At 39.0% G+C, this 21,367-nt stretch overlaps 1 protein-coding gene across 1 annotated transcript in view; it reads right to left on the minus strand.

Moving 5' to 3' along the window:
• CSMD1 (CUB and Sushi multiple domains 1) overlaps positions 1 to 21,367 on the minus strand; it is a 2,005,298-nt gene that overhangs the window by 247,544 nt on the left and 1,736,387 nt on the right. Inside the window, exons 27-29 of the mRNA XM_043454305.1 lie at positions 13,457 to 13,648; positions 7,978 to 8,116; positions 3,733 to 3,920 (exon numbers count right to left, since the gene is read on the minus strand). Of these exons, the coding sequence (XP_043310240.1) occupies positions 3,733 to 3,920; positions 7,978 to 8,116; positions 13,457 to 13,648 (519 nt within the window). The remainder of the gene's footprint in view (positions 1 to 3,732; positions 3,921 to 7,977; positions 8,117 to 13,456; positions 13,649 to 21,367) is intronic.

Raw genomic sequence — 21,367 nt, forward strand, 5'->3', positions numbered from 1 at the left:
TCTGGGGCCACTGGCAGGACTGCCCTGAGGCTCCTTCAGGTCAAGTCCAAGGGCTGGGTCTGCTCTCTGCTTCCCTGACCAATGACAAATGCATAGTCTTTTTATTTCCCTTGAAGTCCAGTTGATTTACAATATTATATTAGTTTCAGGTGTACCAACAGTACGGTGATTCACTATTTTTGCAGCTTGTATTCCATCATAAGTTATTACAAAATAATGGCTTCAATTTCCTGTGCTGTGAACAACAGAGGATGAGATGGTTGGATGGCATCACCAACTAAACGGACACGAGTTTGAGCAAACTCCTGGAGATAGTGAAGGACAGAGAAGTCTGCTGTGCTGCAATCAATGGGGTCGCAGAGTCAGACACCACTTCGCAGCTTGACAACAACAAAACAGTGGCTATAACTCCCTGTGCTGTAAAAAACGTCCTTGCTGCTCATCTATTTTACACGTGTGTGTGTGTATGTTAGTCACTCAGGCGTGTCCAACTCTTTGTGACCCCATGTGTAGAAGCCTGCCAGGCTCCTCTGTCCATGGGATTTTCCAGGCAAGAATACTGGAGCGGGTTGCCATTTCCTTCTCCAGGGGATCTTCCCAACCCAGGAATTGAATCCAGGTCTCCTGCGTTGCAGGCAGATTCTTTTACTCTCTGAGCCACCGGGTAAGTAGTAGTTAGTTAATCCTGTACCCCTAGTTTGTCTCTCCCCTTTCCTTTCCCCCATTTGGTAACCACAGGTTTGTTTCCTATGTCTGTGAGGCTGTTTCTGTTTTGCTTATACATTAATTTGTATTATTTTTTAGATTACACTTCAGTTCAGTTCAGTTCAGTCGCTCAGTAGTGTCCGATTCTTTGCAACCCCATGGACTACAGCACGCCAGGCCTCCCTGTCCATCACCAACTCCCAGAGTTTACTCAAACTCATGCCTCATGAACAGTATGAAAAGGCAAAAAGATAGGACACTGAAATATGAACTCCCCAGGTCAGTAGGTGCCCAATACGCTACTGGAGATCAGTGGAGAAATAATTCCAAAAAGAATGAAGAGACAGAGCCAAAGCAAAAACAACGCCCAGTTGTGGATGTGACTGGTGATAGAAGCAGGGTCCGATGCTGTAAAGAGCAATGTTGCATAGGAACTTGGAATGTCAGGTCCATGAATCAAGGCAAATTGGAAGTGGTCAAACAGGAGATGGCAAGAGTGAATGTTGACATTTTAGGACTCAGCGAACTAAAATGGACTGGAATGGGTGAGTTTAGCTCAGATGACCCTGATATCTACTCTTGTGGGCAAGAATACCTTAGAAGAAATGGAGTAGCGATCACAGTCAACAAAAGACTCCAAAATGCAGTACTTGGATGCAATCTCAAAAAATGACAGAATTATCTCTGTTCATTTCCAAGGCAAACCATTCAATATCATGGTAATCCAAGTCTATGCACCGACCAGTAATGCTGAAGAAACTGAAGTTGAACCTATATGAAGACCTATAAGACCTTTTAGAACTAACACCCAAAAAAGATGTCCTTTTCATTATAGGGGACTGGAATGCAAAAGTAGGAAGTCAAGAAACACCTGGAGTAACAGGCAAATTTGGCCTTGGTATACAGACTGAAGCAGGGCAAAGGCTAATAGAGTTTTGCCAAGAGAACACACTGGTCATAGCAAACACCCTCTTCCAAATACACAAGAGAAGACTCTACACTTGGATATCACCAGATGGTCAATACCAAAATCAGATTGATTATATTCTTTGTAGCTGAAGATGGAGAGGCTCTATACAGTCAGCAAAAACAAGACTGGGAGCTGATTGTGGCTCAGATCATGAACTCCTTATTGCCAAATTCAGACTTAAATTGAAGACAGTAGGGAAAACCACTAGACCATTCAGGTATGACCTAAATCAAATCCCTTATGATTCTATAGTGGAAGTGAGAAATATATTTAAGGGAACAGATCTGATAGACAGAGTGCCTGATGAAGTATGGATGGAGGTTCGTGACATTGTACAGGAGACAGGGATCAAGACCATCCCCAAGAAAAAGAAATGCAAAAGAGCAATACGGCTGTCTGAGGAGGCCTTACAAATAGCTGTGAAAAGAAGAGAAGCAAAAAGCAAAGGAGAAAAGGAAAGATATACCCATTTGAATGCAGAGTTCCAATGAATAGCAAGGAGAGATAAGAAAGGCTTCCTCAGTGATCAGTGCAAAGAAATAGAGGAAAACAATAGAATGGGAAAGACTAGAGATCTCTTGAAGAAAATTAGAGATAACAAGGGAACATTTCATGCAAAAATGGGCACAGTAAAGATTCCACTTTCAAGTGATAAAATTATAAACTATAATAAAGATCAGTAAGTTTGTAGATGTTAGTGTTTTGGAAGAAGTAGATCAATTTTCTGCTTAAAAATCATATCAGTAAGTGCAAGTTCATTAAAAGGTTAACAAGAGTTGAAAAAGCCTATGTTTTATTTTACAATTCTGGTAACTAATAACTAATTCACACGCTTAAACAAACATATACATACACATATATATTCATTATTTTTATAAAGCCCTCACTACTGTGAATTAATATGTTGGTGAGTTCTTTTCTCTGATTCTTTGTAAGGTGCCCCATGTTTTCCTTGTTCACATGAGAAATAGATTTGAAAAAAAATTGATATTAATTTTCATTAACCCACGGGCAAAATGCTGAGATTGGGGTGGTCTTTGCTTATGAGTTTTCTGTGTTTTCTCTGGATGCTGGTGACAGTGGGTGGTAGGCCCCAGGGAAGTGGGCGACCCTCATCATGTGACCAAAGGAGAAAGATGTGAGCAGAATCAGTGCTTGTGTGTGGGTGTGTCCCTGTGTGCTCAATCGCTTAGCCATGTCCAACTCTGCAACTCCAGGGACTGTAGCCCACCAGGCTGCTCTGTCCATGGAATTCTCCAGGCAAGAATACTGCAGTGTGTTACCACTTCCTCCTCCAGGGATCTTCCCAACCCAGGGATCAAACCCATGTTCCTTTTGTCTCCTGCACTGGCAGGCAGGATTCTTCACCACTAGTGCCACCTGGAAAGCCTTGGGATCAGTGCTTGCTCCCCATCAAACCAACACCATGGGTGTAAGGGAAAGGGCCATCAGTATTTTACATTTTGAAAAATACTGAGATAAAGCTAAGCTGGTTGATGTACTTATACTGAGTCATCCTAGTGAAACAAGATAGTAAAATAATCTTAAAATAGTTCTTAATTACTTCAATTATTCACTGCATGTGCTAAGTCACTTAAGTTGTGTCAGATTCTTTGAGACCCCATGGACTGTAGCCCCCACCCCCAGGCTCCTCCAGTCCATGGGATTCTCCAGGCAAGAATACTGGAGTGGGTTGTCATTTCCTCCTCCAGGGGATCTTCCTGACCCAGGGACTGAACCCACATCTCTTATGTCTCCTGGATTGACGGGCAGGTTCTTTACCACCAGCGCCAATCATAATTTATCTTTAAATGGCCATGCGTCTGGAGGAAAAAAAAAAAATCCTCCCCTACTTTATTTTCTTTTGGCTAAGGTAGAAATGCATGTTGGAAATTTCTTCTCCTCTGGAGAGATTGGAACCTCTTCCCCAGACAGGTGAGAAAGTTGTCAGAATTTTATGCATTAATGAGATAGGCAAGACTTTATAAATAAATGTCTACAACGAAAGCAATTGTGATGCAAATTACTTTCCTTGCCAGTTAAGCTGATCACAGTACCTTTAAATTCAATGGCAAACCCCGACAAGCCCACAGAAGCATCACTTCGAAACGCCAGGAAAAGACTATTTCCGCTGCTCTCAATTCTTTCTGGGGCTTGAGAGCCCTGGAAACTTCCAATGAGAGGGCTGTTGGAGTCCTCTCCTTCATAGATGTGCAGGAAATCATAACTGGGCTCCATGTTGAAACTGAAAGGAAAGAATATTGATGAGTTTCCGTACCTCCTATGTGTGTCTCTCTTCTTGCCAGCTATCAAGTCTCTGAGAGCGCACAGCAATTGTATTTGCCTTTGTATTTTAAGTTTTAAAAAGCAGGACGATCCAAAAGCTAAATACAATAATAATCAAAATGGCAATAAATACAACAGACACCAATTGTAACAAATATTATTAGTATTTTACATAATAACTATTATCTTCAATACAGTATGATTTAGAAGATATATAAAGGAAAATGAGTCCTTGCAACATAGATGCAGTGTCTCTTCCCTGTAACTGTGATATTTCTAATGAATGCAGTTTAAAGGAAGGGGTTCAGAAGTGATGCATTTCCACTGATATTCAATTTTTATGTGAAAATATTTTCAGTTTAATAATGTATATCCTTGGTGTTTGGGCTTCCCTGGTGGCTCAGATGGTAAAGAGATTGCCTGTTGTTAATCCTTGGTGTTGCTGATGATTCTTAAAGTTCAAAAATATTTTTGGTTCTTTACTTTTAAAATTGTAATTGCCTCTGCTTGCTTAGGTAATTCAGCCAATATTTGCAGTCCTTACGATGGTACAAAGTGTGGAAGTTAAACCTCACGTCATTTCACCACAACTGGATATTCCAGTTTTCTCTCCCTTCTCCCTCCTTCTTCCTCTTTCCCTTTCACACTCTCTGTATTTCTCTGTCTCTCTCGTAATGTGAACACCCTAATAATTTCCAGTGTCTGACAATTAAAGTCCAAAGCTCTCAAGTGGGATACGGTATTAAATGTCTCTGCCATTTATGACAATAAGGATGACAATAATCTGGGAACTTGAAACATACGCCTACTCTCAAGTAAAAGACTGAACTTGGTTCAGGCATCTAAGACCCCAGTGGGGTCACAGAAAATACACCAGACAGAGGCGCTGCTGTGTCCATTCTGCCTGGCCCTCCTCCGTCCCTGCACCTCTAAGTCAGATATTCAGGGTCTCTAACGTGGACCAGTCCAGGCAGCTTCCACTCTCCTTCCTTTCCCTTGGAGGCATATTTGGATATTCAAGGATGGAAAGAGTCAAGCGTTTTTAGGTATTATCACAAACACATGCTGTTGTTTAAGTGGCTCAAATTTATCTGGAGATTCAAGTGATAAAACATGAACGCCAGGTCCCTCCCGAAGCTGCCCTGGGTCCTGAAGGGTGCAGCAGGGGGCACGGCCACGGACCCGACATCAGTGTGATACTTGCATCTACACTTCTCCGCCCTACTCCTTGTCAAGGTGCCCCCGCTCCCACATGACACATTTACTCCAGGAGTTTGTTAAAGGTTTCAGAGCCTGTGTATCTGATAAGTTCCCTGAAGTTGGAAATGAAGAGGAAGTAAAAGATTGGAATGACCACAGAGTGAATAAAGAGGCCAAAAGGAATTGCAGTGACCAAACAGAGTTTGATAGTAATAACAATTTCAGTTAGAATAGTTTACAGGGATGTTTTTAGATTCTGGTCATGTGGCCAAAAGGAATTGCAGTGACCAAACAGAGTTTGATAGTAATAACAATTTCAGTTAGAATAGTTTACAGGGATGTTTTCAGATTCTGGTCATGTGGCCAAAAGGAATTGCAGTGACCAAACAGAGTTTGATAGTAATAACAATTTCAGTTAGAATAGTTTACAGGGATGTTTTTAGATTCTGGTCATGTGGCCAAAAGGAATTGCAGTGACCAAACAGAGTTTGATAGTAATAACAATTTCAGTTAGAATAGTTCACAGGGATGTTTTCAGATTCTGGTCATGTGACACCCCTATAACTGGCATAACTAATTATTATGATAGATTATTCTGAAAGATGGAAATTCAATCGGGCACAAACAAGCACATTCTAACTGCCGTCTGCGTTGGATGCCCCATCACGTTTGCACAGAGGTCTGAAGTGATTCCTACAGTTAATGATGGCGCCTTTTGGTTAAGTCCTGTCTTATATCTACCTACACCAGATACACAGATCTACACACTCCAAGAATAGGTAGGCCTAAGTCTGGCCATACTTTTAAACCAAATTCAATTTGGGTTCCAATATGTGAGTGGCATTAACCCCAAAGTCTACAGAAGTTTTGATAAAACACTCCTCCCCAAAGAGCCCCGCGTACAGGACGAGCCTTGACACTCCCATGTGTGTGCTCCAGGCCCTGTCATTCTCTGTCTCCGTCACCTTTGTTTCTGTCCCTGCCAGGCTCCCCCCACCCCCCAGCTGAAGCCTGTGCCAACAGCAGCCTCTCTGCCAGGGTCCTTGAGCATCTCTGCTCCCACCTGGTACCCTGGCTTCCTCCCTCTGTCTACTCAGTAAAATTAGGAGCTGAGGTCCCAGAAAAATGTCCCACCCGAGCACACACAAGCTGTGCATTTCTTAGAAGATGTCACAAACGTGCAAGTTTCTGAGACACCCAGCCAGAGAATGATTCCAAACTCTTAGAATCAGAAGAAAACTTGGAGATTTTCTAGGTCAACCTTCTTCCAGGGAGGTGCACAAAAATTAAGTGAAAAACTACTTGTATAATATAAAACTGCCTTATATATTATCAGATGACATGCGCTGTGGGAAACTTGAAAATGAGTCACTCTCCGTGACCCAAGGCAGGAAACGCCTACAAAAAAGGCTCTGTGCTCTCTAAAAGGCTTTTAATTGTTAACTTACTTTTGATCCCCTGGCAGCAGAGGTGTCTCCTGGTTCTAAGAAAGGCTTCATTAGAATTTAGCATTAACACAAATCATAAGGATACTCAAAAACATAACCTAGCAAATGTTCACAGCCTTTGTGTAATAGCTAAGTGGCATAATAAAGTACTCGTCATTTGGTAAATTTATAGCAGTTTGAGTAAACTCAGGAAGTGATGGCTTATCAAACTACTTAAAATTCAGAGTCACAGAGGTTTAAAATTACCCTGAGTCAGATCTCATCAAGAGGAGAAAGTGAGGAAGACGAGCACCACCAGCCCTGGAATACTGATGTAAACATCTCAGCGAGAGAAATGTGTTCCATTGACAGATAAATAAATAAGATTAGACCACTCTGCCTTGGAGAGTTGAGACCAATAGGACAGCATATAGAACCACCTTTCTTTCATCACTTTATCTAGTTCAAAAATCAAAATGTAAACTTGGAAAATACCTTGGGATTTGGAAAGATGCAATTATTGTATGCCAGATATTAATAATGTGATAGTTATATAGAATTTATATGTGTAATATAATCATATTATGATTTAAATTTTTACCATTAAAATTAGCATTTTTTTTAAAAGGACTAATGTCTATTAATTGAAACTTTATGGCATTGAAATTTGGGGAATTTGTGTTTTCAGAGTTCTAGCAAGTCTTGAGTATTTTAATGATTATTAATAACAATACCAACTTCGGGATGTCAGACAGGATGCACTTGGAAATGAATTAGTGCCCATGCATTAAGAGAAATATGAGACACTGATGAGAAATTACACTAAGTATATCTATGTATCAGTCGCTCAGTTGTGTCCGACTCATTGTGACCCCATGGGCTCTAGCCAACCAGGCTCCTTTCGTCCATGGGATTCTCCAGGCAAGAATACTGGGATGGGCTGGTATTTCCTCCTCCAGGGGATCTTCCTGACCCAGGGATTGAACCCTCGTCTCTTGCACTGGCAGGCTAATTCTTTACCACTGAGCCACCTGGGAAGCTGCAAGTAAATCTAAATCGCCCCTTTATTTTCTTTAATACTCTGTAAATTAAGCCCTCTTGTGTGGAACACATTGTAAAAATGTGTGCAAGATAGTATTTAGAAGTAATTCCTGCCACGTCATGTGTATCCTAATTCAAGTAGAATGTTGAAAAGCGAAACAACAACAACAAAAAAAAAAAAAAGAAAAGCGAAACAACCGATTTCCATGTTTGTCATCCTGCATCCTGATATTATCCCTTTTAGATACGAGATGTGAAACTGAAGGCCCTCTGAAAGGATGAGTGCATTCATCGCTAGCTGTGACATTTAAAGTCCTGCTACCAGGAAGGAGTCCACAAACACGGTACCTTTTGAATATCAGGGCGATGACGAAGTCTGGGTTCACCTTCACTCTCCAGTCGCACTCCTTCCCGGGCGGGTAGGGCTGCGGGTAGTTGGGGGACAGGATGACCCCCGCAGGCCCGGTCAGGTTCCCTCCGCATGCCGCTGCCACGGAGGAGAGAGGGACGCGGTCAGTGGGAGCTCGTCAGAGACTGCACGCGGTGTTATTAAACTGACCTAGGAGGTCTGCACATTTTTTAGTGTGATCATTATCAAATTTTATATAACATCCCACTCCATTTTTGAGGATTATCAATGCTGGCAAATGAAATGTACATCCTATATTTTCAAACTTTATCCAGTTAAACTGGATAGGTTACCCGAATCCCCCACACTTCTGTCAAGTACACTATAAATATAAGAAAAAGAAAGAAACTTGGAGAGGGTAAAATATCCCCATTGATATCAGTTTATGGCCATGTCAATTCTTTGGTTATTTCTTGTGGTTTACAAAGAAGTCATTGATCACTTACTCTAGGAAGTTTGCTTCAAATGGTATAATTGATCCTTCACCTCCTGTCCACTTTTGTAAATCTAAGCCTAGGAGTTTTTGATCATAATAAGTATGCAGGAAATATATGCTGAATAAATGAAGATTTGTTATTTCATAGATTTCTCACAGTCCTCTGCTATATGCAGGGCTTGGGGTATATTGTGTCCAGATTTCAGAATGACAAAACTAACAAGTAAGATTTAGGTGATATCTGGGGACACACGACCAAGAGGAGGCTTGGCAGAAAGTTAAAATCCCTAAAAATATCATTTTATCACAGTGCTTGATATGCATTATCCGGAAGAAGCATTTCAGATAATAGTAATAAATTTAACGTTTTCTGCGGTCTTCAGTCTTTAATCCAAAGCGTTTACCTAAGTCAACGATTACGCAGTTGGTCATTGCCAACAGGCAGGACGGTCTTCATTCTTGAGCCTGAAAACTTTGGGGGTATTTACATTTAGTAGATAAGACCTCTGTTAAAGCTTCTGTGCTGTGGAAGTTATTAAAACACTGCAAAATTGACACACACTAATTTTAGATAGATGTGTTAAAATACTAGGTTACAGGTTTTCGTATTAAATACTGTGAATTGTCACCAAGTTGTTAAAAAAAAAATCACCCTGATTAAATTGTACTGTTCCCTCTAAACTGTATACCTCATTTCACTTCATTGATTATGCACATATTCAGGGGAAAAAAAAGTAGAGAAGGGATTATGCTAATTGCTGATAATTCCCACACAAATACACAGGGACGTTTTTTGAAAATAAGATGAAGATGTACACTTTGTAATCTTCTGAGATGAATGTGTCTTTAAACACCCACTTAACATCCTGAAAACTTAACTTTCCATAAGACAAAATCTAACGAATCCCAAGACGTTTTTTTGTAACTTCAGTTTCATCAAAGGCAAACTCTGAATAATATCACAGGAAATATTTATAATAAATTCTTAAAGATGTACTCTCAAGAGCAATTCAATACAATTTTCTCAAAAATGATTTCAACCACATTTCCCCTAGCATGCAGTTTTATTTTAATAAACGGTGTGGAAACAATCAGCTAAGGGCGAAGAATCAGACAGGACTTAGTGACTGAACAACCACAGATCGGCCTCCCCAGAATCAAGTGGCTGCTGACAGCGTGGAGCAGGAAAGCCCAAACAGACAGAAGAGGCGGTGCTGAGCTGGGGAGCGGGGCACCTGAGGGTCCCAGGCGACGCTGCTCCACGCAGGCTTGAAAAGAACAAACTTGGCAGATTCAGGGCATCGCATACAAGGGTGCCACCAGCCGGAGGAGTTCAGGATGAGACCCAAATATTAATTTATAAGAAACAAAGGGAAGATCCTGTCTCATTCACACTGGTCCCAGGAGGCATTTTCCAATGAGGTTATTTAAAGACTTGGTGTGGAATTAAGCAGGACCATCTTGCTGGGTTTGTTCTCTCTTCTGATAGGGAACTCTTCATTTTAGCCTAATCAGGTTTTCATTAGCAAGCTTGCCCAGTATTTCAGATAGGATTAGATTTAGTATCAAATGCAATTCAGACACACTAGAAATTCTCCAGGGGGAATGGACATAGAGGTAAAATCCTCAAACCCATATCCACCAACAGGCCCTCATTTGAAACCCTCAGGGTCACTCCCCCTGATACGCGATAACATGTTCATCCACTAAGATGTGCAACAGTGCTCTTTAACTAGACACATCACTACTGCCGCACCAAAACATTTCAATGTTCACGCCACTAACCAGGATAAACAGCTTCAAAATAGTCACCCTGTAGACCAGGCAGGATGGTGCCACCAATTAAGTGTCTGCAAACTTAGAATGTATTTTTGCTTTGCAGAGCTCATTAGAGCTTGAACTTGGACAAAAGGTATTGTCGGCTACTTGAGAAATCTGAAACCGTAGAGATGGTCAAGAGACACTTTATTCAGAATCAGGAGGTAGTGAGAGTCCCCTGGTCTGGAGAATTGGTCTTTTAAGTCTCAGTAGAAAGTCCCAGTTCCAGGGGCGCCTCCATCATGGGAGTCCTTTGTGAAATGAAAAGAGTGAGGCATCCAAGCAAACCACAAGAAGGGTGAGCAGCCAATGACAAGCTGGTGAAAACAGGAGTAACATACAAACAGGGGAGCAGCTAAGAGATTTTATAAAGGCATGAGAGAGAGAGAACAGCAAATAGGGGGGAAAATACACCAAGAATAAAATGGAAAAACGTTAGCCTGTCAATAAGAAAGAGCAAATTCAAGCGGCCAATGAGACTATGAAATTAAAAACAGTTCAATCTCACTGCTAATTTAACACGCCAATAGAATCAGCAAGGAATCTTCACATCCTGCTCATATTATGAGATTAACAAATACCATATATAGCGTTTTTTTTTCTGAGTTGGGGAAAATAAACAATAATATGATGGCCGATGATGATTAAACTGGGCAATCTTTCCGATAAAGTTTTGAAAACTCTAGAAATAGATAAGTTTGTAGAAATATGTCATTCATAAAAAATCATGGATGTGGTCTGCAGCGGTATTCTTTTCAGCAATTTCTGTGAGAGGGAAAAGGCTGAAACACCTAACTCTGCACTGAGGAGGGACTAATGGGATCAATATTGGTCACTATTGATCCAGAGAGCCACTCTGTAAGCAGAAATGTTAATTAGTTAAAAAAAATAAGTAAGGACAGTAAAAGATACTCATCCGGTACTGGTAAATAAAAAGCATAGTTTACAAAATAATCATTCAGGGTGCTGTCATTTAAACACATTTTAAAAATAGGTTATATATACATAAAATAACTATGACACATACACATGCATGTTTACATTAATAGCAGTTGCCCTTAGGTAAAAAGGTGATAGTGTTTTTTCATCTTTTTTCTTAACTGTAGCTTATAAAACTTATAGAAAAACATGCAATGTTTTAATAAGGAAGAAGCAAAAAAAAAAAAAAGTAAAAAATGTCTCCTATCAGCAGAACAGAATTTAGATGAGCACCAAAGCATGACCACCATTAAGGTGGACCACTGTCTTACAAAAGCATAATCTCTTTTCTGAGGGAAAAATGTTCACAATGGGATGAAAAGATACTCATTTATTCCTAGATATGTGCTTTCCATTTTTGTGTTACATAATATCTATGTGTGTGGGTGGTTTTTGTTGCCAAAAAATTGATATTCTATTGCCTGGGTGTGATGTTAGCTTATCCGTGGAGCTGATACTCAAGAAAGATGAAGTGTTATCTGTTTTCATTGCTGAGAACCAGTTTACCTAGTCACTGATCAAAGTTAGATAACTAAGAGGCAAACCCAAAAAAGACCATAGATTAGTTGAGAAGGTGGTCAAATTTTATAATGAATTGTTCAAATGAATATAAACCAAGAACTTATCTTCAAGAGATTAACTGGTAATTGTATTGCTTCTTTATATACTCCTCCATAAGCTTAAACTCATGCAAATTGGGGGAAAATGTGCCTTTCCTGATTTAAAAACAGGCCAATGGTTTAACATGTTGGTTGCATTTATAGGTAATTACTCTACTTTACAAAAGGAACATGAAGAAATCTGGCGCATCTCCTGATGACTCAGCTTGAGATGAAATGCATAACAGTGCTCACGAAAGTCATGAAATGTAAATGAGGCACAGAACATTAAATAAGCATGGTAGCTCCCTGACAGGCCTGCACATGCTAATAAGCAGAGCTGTCAATTTCATCTATCTCCAGACTCCTGCAAGCACTCTGTAATAAGTTGAGAGTTGCGCATTATAGTGCCGTGGGACCACTGAGAATTTGCTCACTGCCGTGCGTTATGACAATAGAAATCATTCTAAGTCACAAAATTCCCTCAAGGTCATCCGGTGCAAAATGGCCCATTAACTATGTGCATGTCACTTCATTATCACTTCCTCTCTGTGCAGATTAATTCGATTTTATATTTTTTAAACAGATTATAAGGAAGTACAAATTACACTGTAACAATTCATTAAAATAATAAAGGTTTTTTTTTAAAAAAATTAAGATGGGCTACCATAAATAGGTATTTATGGCAAAATATTTAATTGAATGGACAATTTAATTGAATGAATAATTAGTATATAAAAAAATGTGTCTTTCCTTAAAACCGTATTTGTGATAGAATAGGGGTCTTCCCAGGTGGCTCAGCAGTGAAGAATCTGCCTGCTAATGCAGGAGACACAGGTTTGATCTCTGGATAGGGAATATCCCCCGGAAGGAGGGAAAGGCAACCCATTCCAGTATTCTTGCCTGGAGAATTCCAGGGACAGGGGAGCCTGGCAGGCTACAGTCCATGAGGTCACAAAGAGTTGGACACAACTGAGTGACTGAGCACACACAAGCACATACCTAGGATGTTGGTTGTTCAGACTAAGGTCTGCAACACCAATTGTTTTCTTCTTAATAAGGTCAAACCGCAAAATTCTAGTAAATTTCAGAAAGAAGTCTTTCCTTTTATCTGTATATTGACTTAAGCAGTATAGTCAGGTTTTAGGATTCTATTAAAAATGTACCGCTATTACAGAAAAATTATCTAAAAAGAGAACATATTCTTTATTGAGTAGGTTTTGCTTAAGGGCACATTTCTATATTAAAAATGAGAACAACTATGGTAGGGTTATGAATTTTCAGCCACCCAAAATTTTAAATTACAGTAGCTTGATTGATCCATATTTTTATAAGATTTGTTAAGGATAGGAAATGTTAGGTAAATGTCAATTACTGTACATTAAGTAAACTACTTCCTTTATTTCACCTAATAAAATAAAGTTTAAAGGTTTATTAATAAAATTTCAATGTAATCTCAGAAAACCTGAGGGCATGCAAGAAACGCTTGAGAAATTCTTCTGAAGAATAATATATTTATAGAGCAATTTTAATGATAACATGCACTCCTTCCCCAATTTAAAATTGCTATATTCCATTGCACAATACCTATGCATGTAGGAGGGTCTGGTTGCCAAAAGAATCGGTTATTCAGCTGCACACAGGTGATCTTAGCTTGCCCTTGGAGCTGGTACCCAGGGTCACACTGGAAAGTGATGGTGTCCCCAGGTTCTCTGCTGTCCCCGTAGCGGGTACCGTTTTGAGGCATACCCGGGTCGTTGCAGGTGGATGCGATGGACGCTAGAACAAAGGGACAACATCACATTAGTGACTGGAGATGTGATCCCTACACTGTTACAGATGTACAGCCCTGTGGCTAAAGCACTCTTGATCGGCGTAATGAGTCACTTGTCCACATGTGAACATGTTGTTGTTTATTTTTCCCCCAAGAATATATTCGATAACTTGCATCTTGATTATGCTTCCTTTGAACAGACGCTAGAAAAATCCTGATGAAAATTCAACCAATTATGGAAAATATTGAGGATTTATATGATGCTATTCACACATACTCATTTCCCTTCGATTTTCTCAACAACATTTTAATGAAAATATATGTCACAATTTAAATGATTTGAGAACCCCAATCTCAAGGAAACTTGGGGAAAATAAGATAGGATACATTCTCTTTGGGTTGATGCCTTCTCATGGGACAACCAGCTAAGATGACCCAAACCCTCTTAAACTGTTTTTTCCAAAAACACCTTTAGTTCTTTAAAAATATTTTTAATTCTCTTTTAATCTAAAGAATATTTTTACTAAGCTTATATTTCAGGATCAATAGTTGTTTCTGTCCTCAATTCCCCCTCACTGCTGTTAATGTATTACAATTTTCTGCTTTCCAGTTTTCCTACTTAATCTCACAGTCTGAAATGACTTTAGGATCACTATCTTTGATGTCCTAACATTTCACAATATGATGTCTATGCATGAATTTCCTTATATTTCTAAGGAAATAAAAGTTTTGCAATATCATGTCTATGAATGAACCTCCTTTTATTAATCCTGCTTGGAACCCATTCAAAGTTTTAAATCTGAAGATTAAGCAACTATCTTATCAAATATCAGTTCCCTCCTATTATCTGTACTCCCCTCTGATGAATTAAAATTTGACAAATGTCTCTATCCTTCATGTCTCTTAACTTTTCATTTTTTTAAAAACTTTGTTCCATCTTCTGGGTAATTTTTTAGGCCATTTTCCTATCATAATCTTCTCTCCATCTCCATCAAATTTATTATACTATCATGTAGTTGAGTTTTAAACTTCCTTTCATTGTTTCTCTGCTAGCATTTTGTTCAAACATCTTTGGCCATTTATACAGTATTTTATTTCCTACTCATAATTTTATTCACTTTTGTTTTTTACACTCTTACAGTCTGATTTGATAATAATTCCAATATCTCTCAGAATCTAAGGTGCCTCTGAATTTTGCTTTTGCTCTTCTATTTCTGGAACTTCACCTGCAGTAATTCTTTTGAAGGTGCGTTTATGCAGAGGTGATTCTCAGTTGACTTTCCCATGTGCCTGGAACAAGAGAAGCTTTCTACCTCCTTAAAATAAAGTCTCTGCTGAGGCATTTTGGACCACAGAGATGGCACAAATTCATCTATAAGCTAGTCTGAAACCTGCTTGTGGTTATGAGTTCTCTGTCCCTGTGTCTATTTCTATACCTGTATCTATATCCATATCTGTCCATCCATCTGTCCCTCTGTCTTTACCATCTAACTTTTCTCCCTTGTAATGACAGCAGACCTCTCTTTGGAGTTCTAGCAGTGTGTAAGCGGATCTGATTATATTTCCTATATTGAAAAGCTCTCAGATGTTTCTTCCTATCTTTTCAGCCCACAGACTCTCAGAAACGAAATTCAGTCTCACTAGGGTCCTACTGACAGATGCTTTCAGGGGAAAGTAAAGTGAGAAAGTCACCCAGTCATGTTCAACCTTTTGTAACCCCATGGACTATAGCCCACCAGGCTTCTCTGTCCTTGGAATTCTCCAAACAAGAGCACTGGAATGGGTTGCCATTCCCTTCTCCAGAGGATCTTCCTGACCCAGAGACCGAACCTGGGTCTGCTCCCAGGACAAAGCCAACCCCTTAATTTCATGGCCTTTCTGTAAATCACAGTACTTTGGTGACTCTGAGAATCCTTTATTTTCTTGCAGTTTCAGTGATACATTTTAAAAGGCTAAACTTAACCATATCCAACAGCTCTGGCATATTTTCAGTGGCTATGTTTCCAGAGAACTTACTTTACTGTCATACTGGGTACTGCAGACCCTCCATTATAGACCTTAATCCCACTGCATGAAGGCTGGCTTATGCCTGTCATCATTGTAACAGTGTCAACACTGTAATTATTAGTGTTTTGAGTAGGGGAATTTTACTTAAAGGAGAGTTCTCAATAGGTATCAAAAAAGAGTAGGTTTTTCAATGGGAAGAAAGTAGGAAATGCTGAGTCAGAGCCACTGAGGAAGATTCTTTCAGCTTCCACTCTCTCATCAGCTGCAAAGATCAGCAGGCAAGACAGAAAGCAAGCACATTTCCCTGAAAGAAGACCAGTTCAGCAGTGGAATGCAGAATGGATCTGAGGACACAAAGCTTATAGTTAGGATGCCAGGAGTGTCACATCCATAACCCACCACTTTTTACAATAGAGAACAGCAGTTAAAGAATTCAAGCACTGGAATCAGAGCCCATTGTGGCCATCACCTAGGCAATACAACGCTGCTTCCATGGAACTAGTATTTTACAAGCGAGCAATCTTGAGTTTACTATTTGAGTAACTAAAGAATCTAAGATCTAACTGTGCTCTATTGTTGTTGAGATTTCTCTGGGCTTCAGGAAAAAACCATAAGCAAATCCTGTTGTACATTTGCAATTGGACTGAATTGCCCATTGGATTGAATTTCATCTCTCCGAAAGAAACTTCATTCTTTACTCAAGCAAGTGGTCACATGGATGATTACATACTTACTTCCAAGTGAGAATTAATTTAATATAGCATCAAAATAATTTAAAAATAAATAGTATTAAAAGTTAATTGTATATTAAGCAAAAAGATCAAACCAGTCAATCCTAAAGGAAATCAACCCTGAATATTCATTGGAAGGACTGGTGCTGAAGCTGAAGCTCCAATACTTTGGCCACCTGATGTGAAGAACTGACTCACTGAAAAAGACCCTGATGATAGAGAAGATTGAGGGCAGGAGGAGAAGGGTCAACAGAGATTGAGATGGTTGGATGGCATCACTGACTCAATGGACATGAGTTCTGAGCAAACCCCAGGAGATAGTGAAGTACAGGGAAGCCTGGTGTGCTGTAGTCCATGAGGTTGCAAAGAGTCAGACATGACTTGGCTGACATGCCAAGACATGACTTGACAACAACAGCTCTTAGTAAATATCCATAGTAATACTTCTATGATAAATAAGTACATAGTACTAAAATAATTTAAAAATAAATCTTTAGGAAAAAAGCCAAGGAGATCATCGATGAGTCTCATTGTAATTTTTTAAAAGAGATATGGTTTTATTACTTCTCTTTTCAAATTTTTATTCAATATTCATTAAAAGCAAAAGCACATTATTCAGTAAAGAAGCTTTACACAAAGATGCACAGATTTTGTACATAAGAAGAATTTCAAAAGACACATGAGTTTGCAAGACAAGTGTTCTGCAGAACACTTTTCTGTAGGTTATTAATAGGTGTCTGGTCTAATAAGACTAGCAAATACCATATCCTCCAACTCCCCCTTGTAGGTCTCCATTGTATATCAGGGATTAAAGGCTCAGAGAACAAAGAAACTTAAAAAAGTAATTTAATACAGTGCATTCTAAATAAATGTAATTATAGAGCATGTTTTTTCAATAGACCTCTTCAAATCTTCCCAAATAAAGATCCACAGAATATCAGTATACAAAACAGTGGCTTGCACTAAGGGTTATATATCCTTGAATGGGATGAAATTTAATTCAGTTTTGAAAGAGTTTCCTACTTCTAAAGCAAATTTTCACTTGGAATATCTATAATAATGATAATAGAGCATGGCATTAAAAATTTAGGTACTCATGTAGTTCATATTGTATGAACTACAGCATCTATATAGTCAACTGGAAAATCAACAAAAAGTATGAAAAAACAGAAATGCAGCATCTACATAATTATCTAAACTTATGCCAATTACATGAAAATCTGAATTGTAGTAAAATGGTTCTACACATGGACTTAGTGGGGAGGTCTTCATGTGGCTTGCGTATCTTTAAAGACTGAGATTTCCAATAAATGAATCATGAAGGCTTAGCTGAATTGAACTCCAAACTCTTATTCTTCCCTTTTAGAATTACAAAATAAAAAAATAAAAACTTCCTAGGGTACTCCAGATTGGATTAGAAAACAGAAAACAAAAAACAATGAGATGACATGAGGAAAAAACAAACAATTTAAAACAATGCACTGGGGAATATGTTGGCTGGATTTTTTTAAATAAACACCATTTTACTTCCCCTAGTTACGCATTGTGGAAAAATGCTTTCTGGTGATGACAATGAAGCTTATTTGGAGATTAATATGGGAGCCACCAACCAGTGATACTTCTTTAGGGTCAGAAACTGCTTTGCCACCTTCAGGGTCACAGAGTCATGGATGCGACAGGCACTCATTTCCTTTTCATGACTGTATTCTTTTATGTGCCATATGCTTCTTTCACTCAATTTTGCCTTAAATATTTTTTTTTCTTCAAACAGGATTTTAATGACTGAATCTTTCCAATTTTTTTTCCATAAAAAGGGAAACAATATTTTTAATTGCATCAGTCTTATCCTCCTATCACCTGAGAAGAAGAAGATACTACTCCTGAGGTGTATATATTGTGTTTTTTAATTTCCCCAGGCAGGGGTTCTCTAGAATATTTCAAGTCATATAGAATCTTCCACAAGCCTAGTGGGATCTAAGAGATGTCTCCACTCCTTGCCCCCTGAATCTAGAACCTCTCCAGTAGGCTTGAGTGACCCGCACCTGTGCTTCACTTAGCATAAAAGCCAGGGACTCAATGCTTCATTTGTACAAGGTGGCAATGATGATGTAGAACCACTGAATCATGAGAAATACAGTGGACTCAAATTTATTCCCAATTGGTTAAAGTCATTTTTGACAATGGAGGCTGTACAGAATATATGCATTTAAAAATAATGTGCAAAGTTGTGTTCTCTTTCTAACCTAACTAAAAAAATTGAGCATTTTGACCATGTCCTATTAAATGTGTCAAGTCCTCTTGCTTTTTTAAAAAAGAATTTTAAACATCACTTATAAATATATTTACTGACTGGTTATTCATTCACAGAAGCAAAGTTTGTTTTGTGTACATTTATTACCTTAAAATACCCTTTCATAAAGTACCAGAGAGAAAGCTCACCACGTACACGGAAAAGCACTGTGATACCAGAGCGCTTCTTATCAGACGCAGACACATTCTAATCTTCAGATCTTAGCCTGCGTGTTAGGATCAGCTGTTCTTGGGTTAAGAAAGTTGAATTAATTCTTTGTGCAAGTGTCAGGTTACCGTTTTCTCTGAAAAGTTGCTCTTTGGGTTACATAATAGCACTGAAAAGGGAAATCTCCTTCTGTAGGGTCACTGACTAAAAGTGTTTGACAGGATAAACATGAGCTGGCCACCAGAACTCCATCAAGTATGCATTAGTGCTTCAGCGGCTGGAAAAGATTTGGAAAACACACAGCAAAGAGGAACCTCAATTCATCCAATGTAGTGTTTCCACTCAATCCCAGGCTCTACATTAAAGAAAGAAGGTGGGTTCAAATTCTACCAAGGTCCACTAATTTGGTCTACATTCCTCCTCTCCCTCCTGACAACATCAAAGTGCTTCAGGAACTGGAGACACAGAGTTTTCTAAGATCTTCCAAGGTCAAGGACAGAAATGATGGCTGCTCAAAGTGATGGATGTGCATTTCACAAATCCCTCCCCCTGGATTTCAAAAGTAACACATAGAACTGGGGAAATAGCCAGCCTTGATGCAAGCCTCACATCTTCCACAGAGGGTAATTCATGGTTGATCACAGCTTTAAATACAGAATATAAAACCACAAAACTTTCAGAAAAATGTCTAGGAGAAAAATCTTGAGGATTTAGGGCTAGGCAAGGACATGGCAACAACAGCATGATCTATAAGAGCAAAAATTAATAAACTAAACTTCAAAATTAAAAACTTTTTCTCCCCAAAAAGACTTTGTTAAGAAGATGGATAGACAATATGAAGACCAAGAAAAGCAGTTTAAAATCTACATATTTGACAAAAGACTAGTATCTAAAATATATCAAGAATTCTGAAGATGCAAAAAATAAAAATAAAAGAAAAACATGAAAACAATCAACAAAAAAATGAACAAAAGACATGAAAAAACATGTCACTGAAGAGAATGTACAGATGGCAAATAAATATGTAATAAGATGTTCAAGATCACCCACCATTTGGGAATTGCAAAGAGATATCACTACATACCTATTAGTGCAGCTAATTATATCATATAAGCAGACAATATCAAATACTGGTGAGGATACAGAGAAAAGGAGTTGCTTATGCATTGTTGGTAGAAATGTAAAATGGTACAGGCTCTCTGAACAATCATTTGGCCATTAAAACCTAAACATTCCATTGTCATTCAGCCCAGAAATTACACTTCTGTACATTTATCCTGGATAAATGAAAACTTAGGTTCACACAAAAACTTGTACATGAATATTTATGGCAGCTCCATTCATAATGGTCCCAAGCTAGAAACAAGCTAAATGTCCTTCAGTGAGTGAATGATTAAACAAGCTGGTACGTCCAGTCGATGGAATATTACTCAGCCACATAAAGGGATGAACCCAGGGCAAACGCTACAGCACCAGTGAATCTCCTCAGCACTAAACTGAGAGAAAAAGTCAGTCCTGAGAGACTATATTTCGTATGATGTTCTGGGAACGGCAGAGTTATGGGAATGGAGGGCATGTTAGAGGTTGCAGGGAGGCAGTGGGAGGGCAATGAGTGTGGCTGAAAGGACATCCTTAGGAACCTTTTGGCGACAGATGTTCTGCCTCTTGACTGGCCATTGTTGACAGCCTGGCTGTGATGTGTGCACTAGTTTTGCAGATGTTACCGCTTGGGAGGAACTTCCTAAGGGTCCACAGGATCTGTTTTACTTCTTACATGGGCATGAGAATTTACAAGTACTTTTAAAGAAAAAGTTTAATTAAAAAATTTCTATAGGGACTTCCTTGGTGGTCCAGTGGTTAAGAATTTGCCTTCCAATGCAGGGAGCATGGGCTCAATCCCTGGTCAGGGAACTAAGACTCCACATGCCACAGGGCAACTAAGCCCAAATGCTCTAGAGCCTGTGGGCCACAACTAGAGAGCCTTCATGCTGCAACAAGAGAAAAGACCATGTGCTGCAATAAACGCCCAGTGCAGAAAAGAAAAAAAAAGATTTATATATATATAAGCTTTTTTGTATATGTATATATACACACACATGCACATGTACATGCCTGAATTGTAGTATTTACTTGAGTTATATAAAATGAATACAAATCATTTTATATTTAAATTATTTTTGTGTAGGTATATATGTGTATGTGATTAGCTGCTTAGTCATGTCTGACTCTTTGCAACCCCATGGACTATAGCCCACCAGGATCCTCTGTCCATGGGATTTTCCAGGCAAGAATACCAGAGTGGGTTGCCACGACTGCCTCCAGGGGTTCCCAACCCAGGGATTGAACCTGGGTCTCCCACATTGCAAGCAGATTCTTTACCCACTGAGCCACTAAGGAAGTTCCATGTAGGTATGTACTCATATTTAATTTCAAAACTTGAAGGGATGAAGCATTAGGATTCAATACAGGAATTGTGTATTTCTGCATACTTCTTCATGACAGAAAGCAACGTGGGCTTCAGGATTGTG

Source organism: Cervus canadensis, chromosome 31 (genome assembly GCF_019320065.1).
Source record: "Cervus canadensis isolate Bull #8, Minnesota chromosome 31, ASM1932006v1, whole genome shotgun sequence".
Classification (NCBI taxonomy): domain Eukaryota; kingdom Metazoa; phylum Chordata; class Mammalia; order Artiodactyla; family Cervidae; genus Cervus; species Cervus canadensis.